Source organism: Pongo abelii, chromosome 15 (assembly GCF_028885655.2).
Source record: "Pongo abelii isolate AG06213 chromosome 15, NHGRI_mPonAbe1-v2.0_pri, whole genome shotgun sequence".
NCBI classification, from domain to species: domain Eukaryota; kingdom Metazoa; phylum Chordata; class Mammalia; order Primates; family Hominidae; genus Pongo; species Pongo abelii.
Genome location: NC_072000.2, coordinates 78,118,081 through 78,132,253, shown reverse-complemented (window position 1 = coordinate 78,132,253; position 14,173 = coordinate 78,118,081). Strand labels below are relative to the sequence as shown.

The 14,173-nt window shown below is 41.6% G+C and overlaps 2 protein-coding genes across 15 annotated transcripts in view; both read right to left on the bottom strand.

Moving 5' to 3' along the window:
* The window catches only part of ZNF410 (zinc finger protein 410), a 46,459-nt gene extending 43,671 nt beyond the window's left edge, over positions 1–2,788 (bottom strand). For 2 of the 5 annotated variants that reach the window (XM_024231311.3, XM_063715279.1), the window contains exons 1-2: positions 2,656–2,777; positions 1,204–1,295 (exon numbers count right to left, since the gene is read on the bottom strand). The gene's annotated coding sequence lies outside the window, so the exon portion shown is untranslated. 5 annotated transcript variants of the gene reach the window in all.
* A 1,324-nt stretch (positions 2,789–4,112) lies between these two features.
* The window catches only part of PTGR2 (prostaglandin reductase 2), a 33,536-nt gene continuing 23,475 nt past the window's right edge, over positions 4,113–14,173 (bottom strand). For 7 of the 10 annotated variants that reach the window (XM_002824930.6, XM_063715916.1, XM_063715918.1 and 4 more), the window contains exons 5-10: positions 12,425–12,595; positions 10,303–10,512; positions 9,426–9,547; positions 8,231–8,318; positions 7,101–7,140; positions 4,113–5,480 (exon numbers count right to left, since the gene is read on the bottom strand). In XM_002824930.6, coding sequence (XP_002824976.2) covers positions 5,404–5,480; positions 7,101–7,140; positions 8,231–8,318; positions 9,426–9,547; positions 10,303–10,512; positions 12,425–12,595 — 708 coding nt within the window. In that variant the 3' untranslated portion in view covers positions 4,113–5,403. The remainder of the gene's footprint in view (positions 5,481–7,100; positions 7,141–8,230; positions 8,319–9,425; positions 9,548–10,302; positions 10,513–12,424; positions 12,596–14,173) is intronic. The other 3 variants (XM_063715922.1, XM_063715923.1, XM_063715921.1) reach the window with 1 other exon arrangement.

Here is a 14,173-nt window from a genome sequence, read left to right as displayed (position 1 = left end):
AGTATGCAGGAATCTTTGGCGTGAATAGTGATTACATCTCTCTAGGTTTGACCCTGAACCTCCATGGCCTAAGAATTCCTTTTCTCAGCCTAGGCAACACAGTGAGACCCTATTTCTTTTTTTTTTTTTTTTTTGAGACTGAGTCTCGCTCTGTCACGCAGGCTGGAATGCAGTGGTGCGATCTCGGCCAGTGAGATTCTATTTCTAAAAAAAAAAATTTTTTTCAATTAGCATCACATGGTGGCACATGCCTGCGGTCCTAGCTGCTAGGGAGGCTGAGTAGGAGGATTGCTTTAGCCCAGGAGATCGAGGCTGCACTGAGCAGTGATCATGCCACTGCACTCCAGCCTGGGTAACAAATGGAGGCTGTCTCAAAAAAAACAAGAATTCCTCTTCCCCAATTCCAGCTTGTCGTAACAAGCCAAGAAATTATCAGATGTTTGTTGTTTAAGTCATCCTTAAGGTTCCTCCAACTTTGAGATTCCAGGATTGTAAAATCTCTGAGGAACCAGACAACTATTTACTGTCCTTTATATGTTATCTATGACATCTTTTTATTTCAGTGTTTTCACTTCAATAATCTTTAAAAATTAACACGAGCATTTTCTCAAGCACTGGGTATTCATATTATAACTAAGTACTGCCATACAATTTTTGTGTCCAAGTTTATGATTTGTATGTGTACAGTATGAATAAAATAAAAAATAGCAAGATGCATTAAGATATGCAACTGAACTCAAAAGAATTTGTACTAGAGCACTCAGTATCTTATCAAGTGTACTGTGGGGATCTCATCTTTAACAGAGCAACATACTATGTACATTAGCTACAGGTGTAACGGCAAATACACAATTAAACACTCCTATTCCCAATTCCTTACTCAACAGATTTCCAAAACTGCAATGTAAATCTTTTTTAAAAATTAGTTTCACTAAGATATCGTTCACATACCATACTATTGACTCATTTAAAGAGTACAATTAAAATATCTTTAGTTTATTCAGAGTTGTACAAGCAGTACCACGATCAATTTTACAACATTTCATTACTTCACAAGGAAACCCTGTGCCCATTAACAGTCACTTCCCACTTCTAACGTGTTTACTATGAGCTTAAAGGGCTTCCATACAAGCTTCCCAGTAAGCAACTGGTAGGTACTAAATATTTGTATAATGAATGAATGACACTACAAATGATACCTACATTTTTCTCTAGTCATCTCTTCTGAACTCCAAACCTTCATTTCTAACTGCTTGTTAGGTATCTCCACATGTATATCCAACAGCATCTCAAACCTAACAATGTCCAAAATCCAGATTATTATCTTCCTTACCAAACCTGTTCTTCTTGTATTATCTATTTCAATGATCGCCCAATCTTCCTCCCACTCAGCTGCAAATTCTAGGTCTTTAAATCTCTCTCATTCTCCATTTTTAAATAATTCCCGTGATTCTCTGTTCCCAGAATGTTCTCTATTCCCTACTGTAATGCCCTGTTTAGGTCTCTCAGTAACTTTCTACTATACTATTAAAACAGGCTTCTAACTGGTCACCCCGCGTTTAAAATTCCTCTTTCCAGTGCATCCTTTATGCAGCCATTCAAGTTATCTTTCCAAAACAAAGAAATGCTTATGTCACTTCTACTCAAAGTTCAGTGCCTCGGAACAATTGTCATAGCCCTAAAGGTAAACCCCTTCGTTTACAGAAAAACTCCCCAAAGCTAGAGATTCAGCAACTTGCCAAAAATTAGACATCTATTTAGATGTAAAACGTAAAAAACTAGAACTTAAAACTTCTGACTGCTACTTTAGTTGTCTTTTACTCTGCACCACACTAAGAAAAAACCAAGTGCAATTTCTCACTCCCTAACAAAATGCCCGACTTTATTTCCAAATGTTTCCTTTATTTATTGCAAATATGCTGCGTTGTTGACCTTCGTTCCAACCTAAGTACTAATTCTTAAGTCCCAAGTTAATAATATTTAACCTCCAAATGGTGCCTAAATGCATTTCTGAGCCTCATGATCAAGTGGGATAAACTTTAATAAATTGGATTATCTTCAGAAACTTCAGAAGATAAATTCGACACGAAATGTATAAAGGCTGTAAACACAATCCACACACTCCTGCCCCCCGAACTGACAGGCAAAGGAGAAACGGGCGACCAGCCCAGCCGAGTAGGCAGCTGTCCCTTTTCCACACCCAGAAAATAAGTGGTATGAAAGGAGAGGGTAGCTCTGGACTGAAACACTCAGGGCAAGGCCTCCTGGCATCCTCTACCCCATACCACAAAGGCCTCAGAAATAAGGCCCCAAGGTCCGCAGGCAGGCCCCGGCTGCGGGTGCAGTCCAAGAGCCCCCGCCCCGCAGACTCGCTGACTGGCTTTCTCAGGACAGTCTGTTCCTATATCCCTGCCCCAAAACCAAGCAAAGGAGCAGGAACATCGCCCCTAAAAACCCGCGAGGGGAACGGCCAAAGCCGCAGGGCTTCAGACTGGCCGCTCCCGGGCCCGCCAGATCCAGGAGGGATGCCCAAGGAGGGCGGTTTCCTCTCTCGTGGCGAACTCGGCCCCAGGCCCCAAGTAGCCGGTACTGGCCCCCGCCCTCTCGGGTACTACCTAACCGAGCAGGTGTGGCCAGGCCCACCTCGGAGCTCACCTTCCAGTTCCGGGGAGCCGGCCGGCCGTCTGTCTGTCCCGAATTCCGTCCACACACAGCGTCTTCCGGCTCCCGCCGGAAGCAGCTCGAGCGCGGGACAGGAAGTTTGGCCGACCCCCCACGCACACACCCACTCGCTCGCCTCAGTGCCGGGCGGCTGCCGCACTGCTCGGGACCCAGACGTCAAGGCTGCTGGCCGGGCCTGCCCAGGCCCGCGACGCAGGGCTCCGCCCCGGACAGGAGGAGCCGCAGCCGCCCCGCTCCCACTCACTCACCCTCGGCCTTCGGGACTCCTATGTCCGCGAAGCCCGAAAAAACAGGTCAGCTAATTCGTTGACGTCACTGCCACCCCGCAGTAGCGGAGGGAGTAGTTTTTCCCATGAGCGGAGGCGTTGCAATGGAGGCAAACGAGAAAGAAAAGATCACTGCTTAAACATTTATCAAAGGTCTCCATGGAGAGGACCTCGAAGTTTCACCGCCCGAGAAAGGAACTTGCAGAATCAAGTTTTGCATTATATACGGGACGGGGTATGCAGTGAGTCTGGGTTCCGTGTTGTAATTAGGATGTAAAGAGCTCTTGGATGTCCCGACTGCGAGCTTGAACACTTGACTTCCAAGCCGGATGCCACCTTGTTAAAGCTTTGTGAGTTTGACTGACTTCTTGAAATTACTTATTTTAAAATATTTGCGTGCGGAAGAATGAGAGACTCAACCGTGGGAATTAAAGTTCTCTTTAAAAAGGCATTTTCAAGGTTAAAGATAAGCCTTGATGACAGGTTTGGGTACACAAATTACTAATGGTGATTTAAAATAAAGGAGAAACGTTTCCGAGGAAGATAATTCCACTTTAGAAAAGCAGAGTAGGCCGGACCCGGTGGCTCACGCCTTTAATCCCAGCACTTTGGAAGGCTAAGGTGGGCGGATCACGAGGTCAGCAGATCGAGACCATCCTGGCTAACGCCGTGAAAACCCGTCTCTACTAAAAACACAAAAAATTAGCCAGGCATGGTGGCACGCGCCTGTAATCCTAGCTACTCGGGAGACTGAGGCAGGAGAATCGCTTGAACCCGGGAGGTGGAGGTTGCAGTGAGCCGAGATCGTGCCGCTGCACTCCAGTCTGGGCGACTGAGCAAGACTCCGTCTCAAAAAAAAAAAAAAAAAAAAGAAGAAAAAAGCAGAGTATAAGGTGCCAATCCAGAGCTGAGGATATTTACTTGGAGGTAAAGGTCCGGTGCTCAAGAAAGAGGTCAGAAATACAGATGGAGATTTGGGAGTTAGCAACATACAGAGAAAAGGTGAAACCCCCTCAGGAGATGAAATGGTCCAGGAAAAGTAACAAGAAAGGGCCACTTACGAAAACTGGGGAGGCTGTTTACCAACACAGTTTGAATCTACTTATTACAAATGTTGCATACAAAAGTATATTGGCAGTGTGTAGACAATCATAAGCCAAAACATTCAGAAACAATCTTCAGTTTTACTGTTCTGCGAGGGTTGAGTACAATTAATAAAACAAACTTTTGAGGTACATCAGTAGTTCCTGAACATTCATGTTTACAAACATTTGTTAATTTGCTCAGTCCTGTCATTTTCTGAAACTGTCTTTGTTGTCAATCTGTTTTTGTTTTTTGAGATGGAATTTCACTCTTGTTGCCTAGGCTGGAATGCAATGGTGCAAGCTCAGCTCACAGCAACCTCCCCCTCCCAGGTTCAAATGATTCTCCAGCCTCAGCCTCCTGAGTAGCTGGGATTACAGGCGCGTGCCACCACGCCCAGCTAATTTTTGTATTTTTAGAGAGACGGGGTTTCACCGTGTTGGCCAGGCTGGTCTCGAACTCCTGACCTCAAGTGATCTGCCCGCCTCTGCCTCCCAAAGTGCTAGGATTACAGGCTTGAGACATCAGGCCCGGCTATCAATCTTTTTAATCACCTAAAACTCCAAGTGATGTTTACATCTGTTTGCCCTCTCAATCTTTACAACTTGACAGTATGTGCCTGCTAACCTAAAATAAACATATGCTTTTCTCAATATATATGGAGTTTTTAGGCTATACAGTAAATTATTTGGCAAATACAAAGAGATGATCCTCTGGAGTAAGTCTTGTCAACTTAACCAACCTAAGTTATTTATCTTCCCATACTAATCCCAACCCAAAGCTGCTGGTCTCCTATCCCAAAAACTGTTACACAAGCTCGGAAACCCCCAATCCTGCCCCCAGTCCCTATGTACACATCATACCATTAAGTCTCTTTTCAGTCTACAATGTGAAAAAAAAGGCCATCTCAATTCAATTTTTACACCAAGTTTCAGTTTAAGAATCATGTAAAACATTTTCAGTTCAACAAATCTTTACTAAGTGCCTCCCAAGCACTCTATTTTATTTTAAGCATTCTATTTTAAATTAATAAAAGTTATTAGTATTAATTTTAAAAAACCTATTGTGTATGATTCATTAATGGTTGTATCAGATCATGTAAAACGTTTCCAGTTTAACAAATCTTTACAAAGTGCCTCTCAAGCGTTCTATTTTAAATTAATAAAAGTAATTATTAAAAGTTATTAATTTTTAAAAACCTATTGCATATGATCCATTAATGGTTGTATCAAATCCCCTGTGCAACTAAAAATAACACCTATGATCACATTTAAATCAAGAGCTATGTATATTCTAAGGATTTTTAACATATCTTTGAAAATATGCAAAATGGAAAAGAAATCTATGATTGCCTTGATGACATTTACAGCAATTACAAAGAGATTTCTTCTGAAATGCAAACTATCTGCTTTCCAATGTTACCTCCTGTCATCATGGACTGGAATGCAGCTGGAAAAAGAGAAAGTAGGTTATCTGAAAAGATAGATGTCACTATCATACTTGTTTCCAAAAGGTACAACATATAAAATTATGTTAAATAATTTTTTCAATGATTTTGAATATTAAGCATAGAAGAAAATGGTCATGAAAAGAAATCTCAAGTAAAAAGTTATTCACAAACTAACCCAATTAACATCTTAAAAAAATGTTTTGCCCATACTGGAAAGATTTAATTGGTATCTAACTGGTATGCACATCAATGTTCATTGTTTACAGTATCTGAAGACTAGAGGCAAAAAAAACATGGGAATAAAATGTGAGTGAAGGCCGGGCATGGGGCCTCACAACTGTAATCCCAGCACTTTGGGAGGCCAAGGTGGGTGGATCACTTGAGGTCAGGAGTTTAAGACCAGCCTGACCAACATGGTGAAACCCCATCTCTACTAAAAATACAAAAATCAGCTGGGAGTGGTGGTGTGTGCCTGTAGCCCCAGCTACTTGGGGGGCTAAGGTGGGAGCATCACCTGAACCTGGGAGGTAGAGGCTGCAGTGAGCCGTGATCGCACCACTGCACTCCAGCCCAGGTGACAGAGCATGGCCCTGTCTCAAAAATTTAAAAAAGGGCTAGGCACTCACACCTGTAAATTCCAGCACTTTGGGAGGCTGAGGCAGAGGATCATTTGAGGCCAGGAGTTGCCTGGACAATATAATGAGACCCTGTTTCTATGGAAAATTTAAAAAAAAAAAGGCTGGGCATAGTGGCAGGTAATTGTAGTCTCAGCTACTCTGGTGAGAGGATTGCTTGAGCCCATGGGTTCATAAGTTACAGTTAGCTATGATCATGCCACTGCACTCCAGCCTGGGCAACAGAGCAAGATCATCTCTAAAAAAAAAAAAAGGGAGGTGAGGGGAGAGAAGGGCAGGGAAGGGGAGGCCAAAGAGGTAGCATTAAAAGATAAAAGACTTTGGCCTGTGCGGTGGCTCACGCCTGTAATCCCAGCACTTTGAGAGGCTGAGGCAGGCAAATCACTTGAATTCAGGAGTTCAAGACCAGCCTGGCCAATATGTTGAAACCCTGTCTCTACTAAAAATACAAAAATTAGCCAGGCATACTAGTGCACACCTGTAGTCCCAGCTACTTGGTAGACTGAGGCAGGAGAATTGCTTGATCTCGGGAGGTGGAGGTTGCAGTGAGCCAAGATCATGCCACTGCACTCCAGCCTGGGAGACAGAGCAAGACTCCGTCTCAAAAAAAAAAAAAAAGGGCCAGGCGTGGTGGCTCACGCCTGTAATCCCAGCACTTTGGGAGGCCGAGGCGGGCAGATCACAAGGTCAGGAGATCGATACCATCCTGGCTAAGACAGTGAAACCCCGTCTCTACTAAAAATATAAAAAATTAGCCAGGCGTGGTGGCAGGCGCCTGTAGTCCCAGCTACTTGGGAGGCTGAGGCAGGAGACTGGCGTGAGCCTGGAAGGCAGAGCTTGCAGTGAGCTGAGATCATGCCACTACACTCCAGCCTGGGCAACAGAGCAAGACTCCGTCTCAAAAAAAAATAAATAAAAATAAAGAGACTTTATCTTTGTGTGCTGAGCACATGTACATAATAAATAAGTCTACATTCATCTTACCTCCCATGTTTTCCAACCCATTTATTACCGTCTCTTTAATCTGTAAATCAAAATAGCTAGATTTAATAATCTTTAAACTTCAGTGTTTCTATATAATAGTTTCCATAATTACAAAAGGCAGAAATACTATTTAGCACTTTCTGTCTAAAAATAGATATTCTTTATTTCATGTAGGTAGCCCAGAAAAGCTTCCTATCAATTGATTTTTTTAAAGTAATATCCTATTTTCCCGTTGTTTAATCTCTTCAATTAGTAACAGATCACAAGCTATACACTCTAAAACAGAAAAAGAAAAGTACAGAAGCACACAGAGGTACAACTTTGCCTATCATTTGCAGGTTTCAAGAATAGCCTAGGCCAGTCCGGGCGCATTGGTTCACAACTGTAATCCCAGCACTTTGGGAGGCTGGATGGGAAGATCACTTGAGGTCAGGAGTTTGAGACCAGCCTGGCCAACACGGTGAAACCCCATCTCTACTAAAAATACAAAAATTAGCTGAGCGAGTGGCATGTGGCGGTAATCCCAGCTACTCGGGAGTCTGAGGCAGAAGAATCGCTTGAACCCAGGAGGCGGAGGATGCAGTGAGCCGAGATTGCGCCACTGCACTACAGCCTGGGTGACAAAGTGAGACTCCGTCTCAAAAAAAAAAAAATAGCCTAGGCCAGTATGTCTGAAGCCCAGATTAATAACTCCTCATTTTCAATCAACAACTAAGACATACATTAGAATGTCCAGGGAGGACAGGGAAGAAGTATGGTGGTATAAGCATCAGGAGGTGCTCACATGATTTTTGAGAAAGCACAGCTTCTAACACATAGTAGCATCCCATAAATATTTGTTAAATTAATAAACAACGATTTTACATTTGGCGGGAAAACCTAATGATTCTGTAATATAATCTATGGAAACTAAAGCTAAAAAATTTTAGATAAAGGGAATAACAAGCAAGGGTTTGTTAATCAGGAGGTTATACTCACTTGGGAGGTAGTTAATTTATAATATTCATCATACTTTTGTTTTGTAGGAATTTTTATAATGAAACTAGTATGTTTGCTATAGTATATTTAAATAATGCAAAATTATATCAAGTAGCAGGAAGAATTATATTGATAAAGAATAGAAGTTCTACCTTTAGCTTTCCTTCTTTAAACCACTGACTCAGCTGTAGAATGCCAGGCTCAAATTTGTCTTTATAATTTAATACCAGAAATCTTTCCCTGCAGTGAGGAAGAAAAGGATAATGATCAGAGAATATAACGGGAGTGGTATTCCAAGATCAAACCATTCCAGAATTCTAATATCTGTTAATCCTTAAAATATTAGGACATAACACATTGAGTCTGATCAGATACAGTTTTATGCGTAGTTACACAGGTGTAAATGTAGAAGACTTCTATTAATAATTTTTGTTGCCGGACGCAGTGGCTCACGCCTGTAATCCTAACACTTTGGGAGGCCGAGGTGGGCTGATCACCTGAGGTCAGGAGTTCAAGACCAGCCTGGCCAACATGGTGAAACCCCCGTCTCTACTAAAAATACAAAAAAATTAGCCGGGCATGGTAGCGAGCGCCTGTAGTCCCAGCTACTCGGGATGCTGAGACAGGAGAATCGCTTGAACCTGGGAGACGGTGGTTGCAGTGGGCTGAGATCGCGCCACTGTACTCCAGCCTGGGTGGCTGAGCGAGACTCCATCTCAAATAATAATAATTTTTGTCTGCCCAGTATCTACCACCCCATTTGTTAATAGCACCAAGATTTTTCCTTTGTGGGTAACATCCTTTCTTGACCCTCATGTGACCTAACCCAGGCCAGTCAAAGCCAATAACTATCAGTTTTCAGGTAGCTAGTTAGCCAAAACCTAAATATTGAACCGGCTTAAAAAATGTGTATTTTAAAGGTTTTTCTTTGTTTGTTTGTTTGTTTGAGACGGAGTTTCGTTCTCGTTGCCCAGCCTGGATGGAGTGCAGTGGCATGATCTCGGCTCACTGCAACCTCCACCTCCCAGGTTCAAGTGATTCTCCTGCCTCAGCCTCCCAAGTAGCTGGGATTACAGGCGCCCACCACTACGCCCGGCTAATTTTCTGTATTTTTAGTAGAGAAGGGGTTTCACCATGTTGTCCAGGCTAGTTTTGAACTCCTGGCCTCAAGCAATCCACCCGTCTCAGCATCCCAAAGTGCTAGGATTACAGGTGTAAGCCACTATGCCCGACCTAAAGTTTTATTTAATAAAAAAAAGTGTCTATGAAGAACAATAGATTTCATACACATCTATGATATTTAAAACCCCATGAACCTGGTAATAAGGGCAAAGAGGAAGAACATACCTTGTGATGTTTCTTTCTTTCTGGATTGCCTCTATAGCAGGGGATAGCGGGGGAGGATAAGGCACATCTTTGTTGTACTGAGAAATTTGACCACACAGGATGATGTGGCTGTTCTCATTCATCTGCACAGAGAAAAATGATGATAAAATATCCCTTTCCTATGTTTACTGATTTTATGGCTGCCATAATGAAAGCCTCCTTGACTATTTAATCCTTTTTGTCAACTAGTTCGATTTTTTAATTTACCTGTTAGAGGTATTTAAGAATTTTAACTAGCTAGAAATAATTACATTCCAAAGGAACACAGAGGCAAATAAATGGTTGGTAATCAGCAAAAGAATTACATTAGTTGTTGTTGCTACTTATTAGTGGTAGAACTGTATTTTTTTGGATTTAAATAATTTAATAATCTCAACTGCAAATAATTTTAGATGCAGCAAAGGACTATGTAGTGTTAATACCTCATGTTGATATTTTATAATATTGTTAGTAAATATGCATAAATACATGCAGTCTATGAAACCCATTCTCTACGCAAGGTCTGGGGCCATGGCTGTGCGTTTGTCAGTGGTGAGTTAGGGGTCAGAGCTTCAGCATTTCAACAATGCAACTGTAATTTTTCACAAAAATAAACCAAAAGTGAAAAATATAATATTGGTAGCAAATAACTGAAATTGAAGTTCACAGTACAAATCTGCAAGTAAATGGAAGTAGGTATCAGCAAGCTCTTTTGTATCACTTAAATACAATACTGATCATCACATTAAGTCACAATAATCCCTCCAATTTTATAAATTTTTTTCTCAGTATTAGGTAAAAAGATATCACAACATATAAAGTGCAGTATTCAAATTTGTTATAGAAATCAGCAAACAACCTGACTTATCACTGTATCACTGATGTTACCACCAACATTGTCAAAATAAACATCCACTCCAGCTGGGCATGATTCACGGAGCTGTTCTGCCACATTGTCTTTTTTATAATTAATTGCAGCATCAAAGCCCAGTTCTGAGGTCAAGAGGACGCATTTCTCATGTGTTCCACAAATTCCCACCACTCTGGAACAACCTAACAAATGGCCAATCTAGGGGGGAAATTTGAAGATTAGATGGCTTTATATTGTCACATTTAAATGTAAAAATGTACAAGTATACAAGATATTACAGGTATATGACAGTGTTCATTACAATTAACGTTAGATTACGCTGCTTTTAATGAAAAGTAATTTGAAACTAAAAGAACTGAGGGCAGACAATGTCATCATAAAAAAATTATTAAAATTGAACAAAGGTAGACTTATGTTCCTCAACTTATGATAGGGATATGTCCCTCATTAGTTGAAAATCTCCTAAGCAAAAAATGCATTTAATATACCTAACCTACTGAACATCATAGCTTAGCCTAGCCTACCTAAAACACGCTCAGAACACTTATGGCTGGGCAAAATCATCTGGCAACACAGTACACCGTAGAGTACCAGTTGTTTACTCTTATGGTCATTGTCAAAATAAACATCCACTCCAGCTGGGCATGATTCCCGGAGTTGTTCAGCCACATACAGTGGCTGACCAGGAGCTATAGATTGTTGCCGCTGCCCAGCATCTCAAGAGAGTGTCATACTGATATCACTAGCCTGGGAAAAGACCAAAATTCAAAATTCAAAGTATGGCTTCCACTGAATGCATAGGGCTTTTGCATCATTGTAAAGCAGAACCATCATAAGTTGGGGACCATATGTACTTTAAATGTTAAAATCTCACAATTTTTGGCTTTCACTCATTGAAAAATATAAAATCAAAGAATAATAATTTTAAAAAATAAAATTTTGCAAATTAAATATGATTTCATAAAAGGAATAAATAATCAGACCCAAAACATCACGTGCAATTCATTATTTTTCAAGCTTGTGGCGAACTAAAATCACAGCTCGGACACAATGTTTGTTTTCAATGGTTTCAACCTATAAAGGCTATTATTTATAAAAGGATGTACTTTTATAAGATTCTTTTTTTGTTTTTTTAAAGAAACAGGGTCTGTCACCCAGGCTGGAGTACAGTGGTGCAATCATAGCTCACTGTAACTTCGAACTCCTGGGCTGAAGTACTCTTCCTGCCTCAGCCTCTCAAGTAGTTAGGACAACAGGGGTGCCACCACGCTGGGCTAATTTATTTACTGAAGAGTCTTACTATGTTGCCCAGGCTGGTCTTGAGCTCCTTTCCTCAAGTAATCTCTGCCAAGTTGGCCTCCCAAAGCACTGGGATTGCAGGCATGAGCCACTGTGCCAGGCCGACTTCATAAAATTCTATCAAAATGTTTACACTTCTAGAATTCAATAAGTGGTTTCTTATTTGAGGATATTAATTTAAAATGTGAGTTTAACTTTTAATTCATGGAATTCCAAACAGCTTCTCTATCATTCTCTTCCTTATAATAATGAAAGCAAAGCTTTAGCATTTACTATATCTCTTTTTGGTTAACAGAGAATAAGACACTAAAATCTACATTTTTCATACTGTTAGTAAGAGAGTCTAAGTAGGTAAAAAAAAAAAAAAAATTTTTACAAGAAACGTGTGAAAGCCATTATAAATTCATTCAATTTTGGCTGGGCATGGTAGCTCACGCCTGTAATCCCAGAACTTTGGGAGGCCAAAGCAGGTGGATCTCTTGAGGCCAGGAGTTCAAGAACAGCCTGGCCAACATGGCAAAACCCCATCTCTACTAAAAATACAAAAACTAGCCAGGTGTGGTGGCACACACCTGTAGTCCCAGCTACTCTAGAGGCTGAGGCATGAGAATCTCTTGAACCCAGGAGACGGAGGTTGCAGTGAGCCGAGATTGCGCCACTGCACTCCAGCCTGGAGACTCTGTCTCAAAAAAGAAAAAAAAAATTTATCCAATTTTATATTTTTAATGGTATACATATATCCGGAATTTCAATTATGAATTATAACAATCCTCAAATAATCAGAAAATCAAATAATTCTCAGAAAGTTTACCTGCCCAGCCACGGATCCACAGGCACCTGCAGCCCCACTGACAACCATTGTCTTATTAGATCCAGCAGTTATATGACCTTTTTCCTGTATCCCAATCAAGGAAGTCAAACCAGGCATACCTATAGCTCCAAGAAAATATGAAAGGTGTCCATCCACAAGTTGTGGGTCTACCTAAAATAAAATATATACCCTTTAAAAACAATACTAGGAATTCCTGTTTTGAGACAACAAAGTAGAGACAACGTGTTATGGACTGAATTGTGTCCCCACAACATTTATATAGTAAAGCCCTAAGCCCCAGTGTGACTTTATTTGGAGATACGGACTTAAAGGAGACATTTAGGATTGAATAAGGACATAAAGGTGGGGTCCTAGTCCAACAAGACTTGTGTCCAGGCTGGGCACGGTGGCTCACATCTGTAATCCCAGCACTTTGGGAGACCGAGGCAGGCAGATCACCTGAGGCCAGGAGTTAAAGACCAGCCTAGCCAACATGGCGAAACCCTGTCTCTACTAAAAATACAAAAAATTAGCAAGGCATGGTGGCATGCGCCTGTAATCCCAGCTACTCGGGAGGCTGAGGCAGGAGAATCGCTTGAACCCAGGAGGTTGCAGTGAGCTGAGATCATGCCACTGCACTCCAGCCTGGGCGACAGAGTTAGACTTCATCTCAAAAAAAAAAAAAAGGACTTATGTCCTTAGAAGAAGAAGAAACAAGATCTATCTCTCTGCACACCCACAGAGGAAAGACTGCCTGAGGACACAGCAAGAAGGCGGCCATCTGCAATCCAGGAGGAGGGGCCTCACCAGAAACCAAATTTTCCAGAACTCTGATCTTGGACTTCTAGCTTCCAGAACTGTGAGAAAATAAATTTCTGTTGTTTAAACCACCCAGCCTGTAGTATTCTGTTATGGCAGTCCATCAGTATAATAAATAACCCAATATGGTTTCTAGAAGAGTAAACCATTCATCAGTCTTGCTAAAATTCTATACTTTATTTGTAAAGAGTAAAAAACAATATTACTTCTCTTTATATTAAAGAAACTTTAAGGCCGGGTGCAGTGGCTCACGCCTGTAATCCCAGTACTTAGGGAGGCTGAGGTGGGTGGATCACGAGGTCCGGAGTTCAAGACCAGCCTGGCCAAAATGGTGAAACCCTGTCTCTACTAAAAATACAAAAAATTAGCCGGGTGTGGTGGTGGGTGCCCAAAACCCAGCTACTCAGGAGGCTGAGGCAGAGAATTGTTTGAACCTGGGAGGTGGAGGTTACAGTGAGCCAAGATCGTGCCACTGCACTCCAGCCTGGGCGACAAAGCAAGACTCCGTCTCAAAAAAAAAAAAAAAAAAGAAACTTTAAAAAAAATTCCCATATAAGAGACAAAATATTCTTTCTTGTTAATGCCCCAAGTATGAAAAAAAAAAAAAAAAGGAAATGCTTAACAGAAAAATACTTGGCAACATTGGAAGATTTTTAAGTCTCTGAGCAATTCCAACATAAACATGTACCTATAAAAATCAACTCAGGCCGAGTACAGTGGCTCAGGCCTGTAATCCCAGCACTTTGGGAGGCCAAGGCGGGTGGATCATGAGGTCAGGAGTTCAACACCACCCTGGCCAAGATGCTGAAATCCCGTCTCTACTAAAAATACAAAAATTAGCCAGCCATGGTGGTAGGCGCCTGTAATCCCAGCTACCCGGGTGGCTGAGGCAGGAGAATCACTTGAACCCGGGTGGCAGAGGTTGAAGTG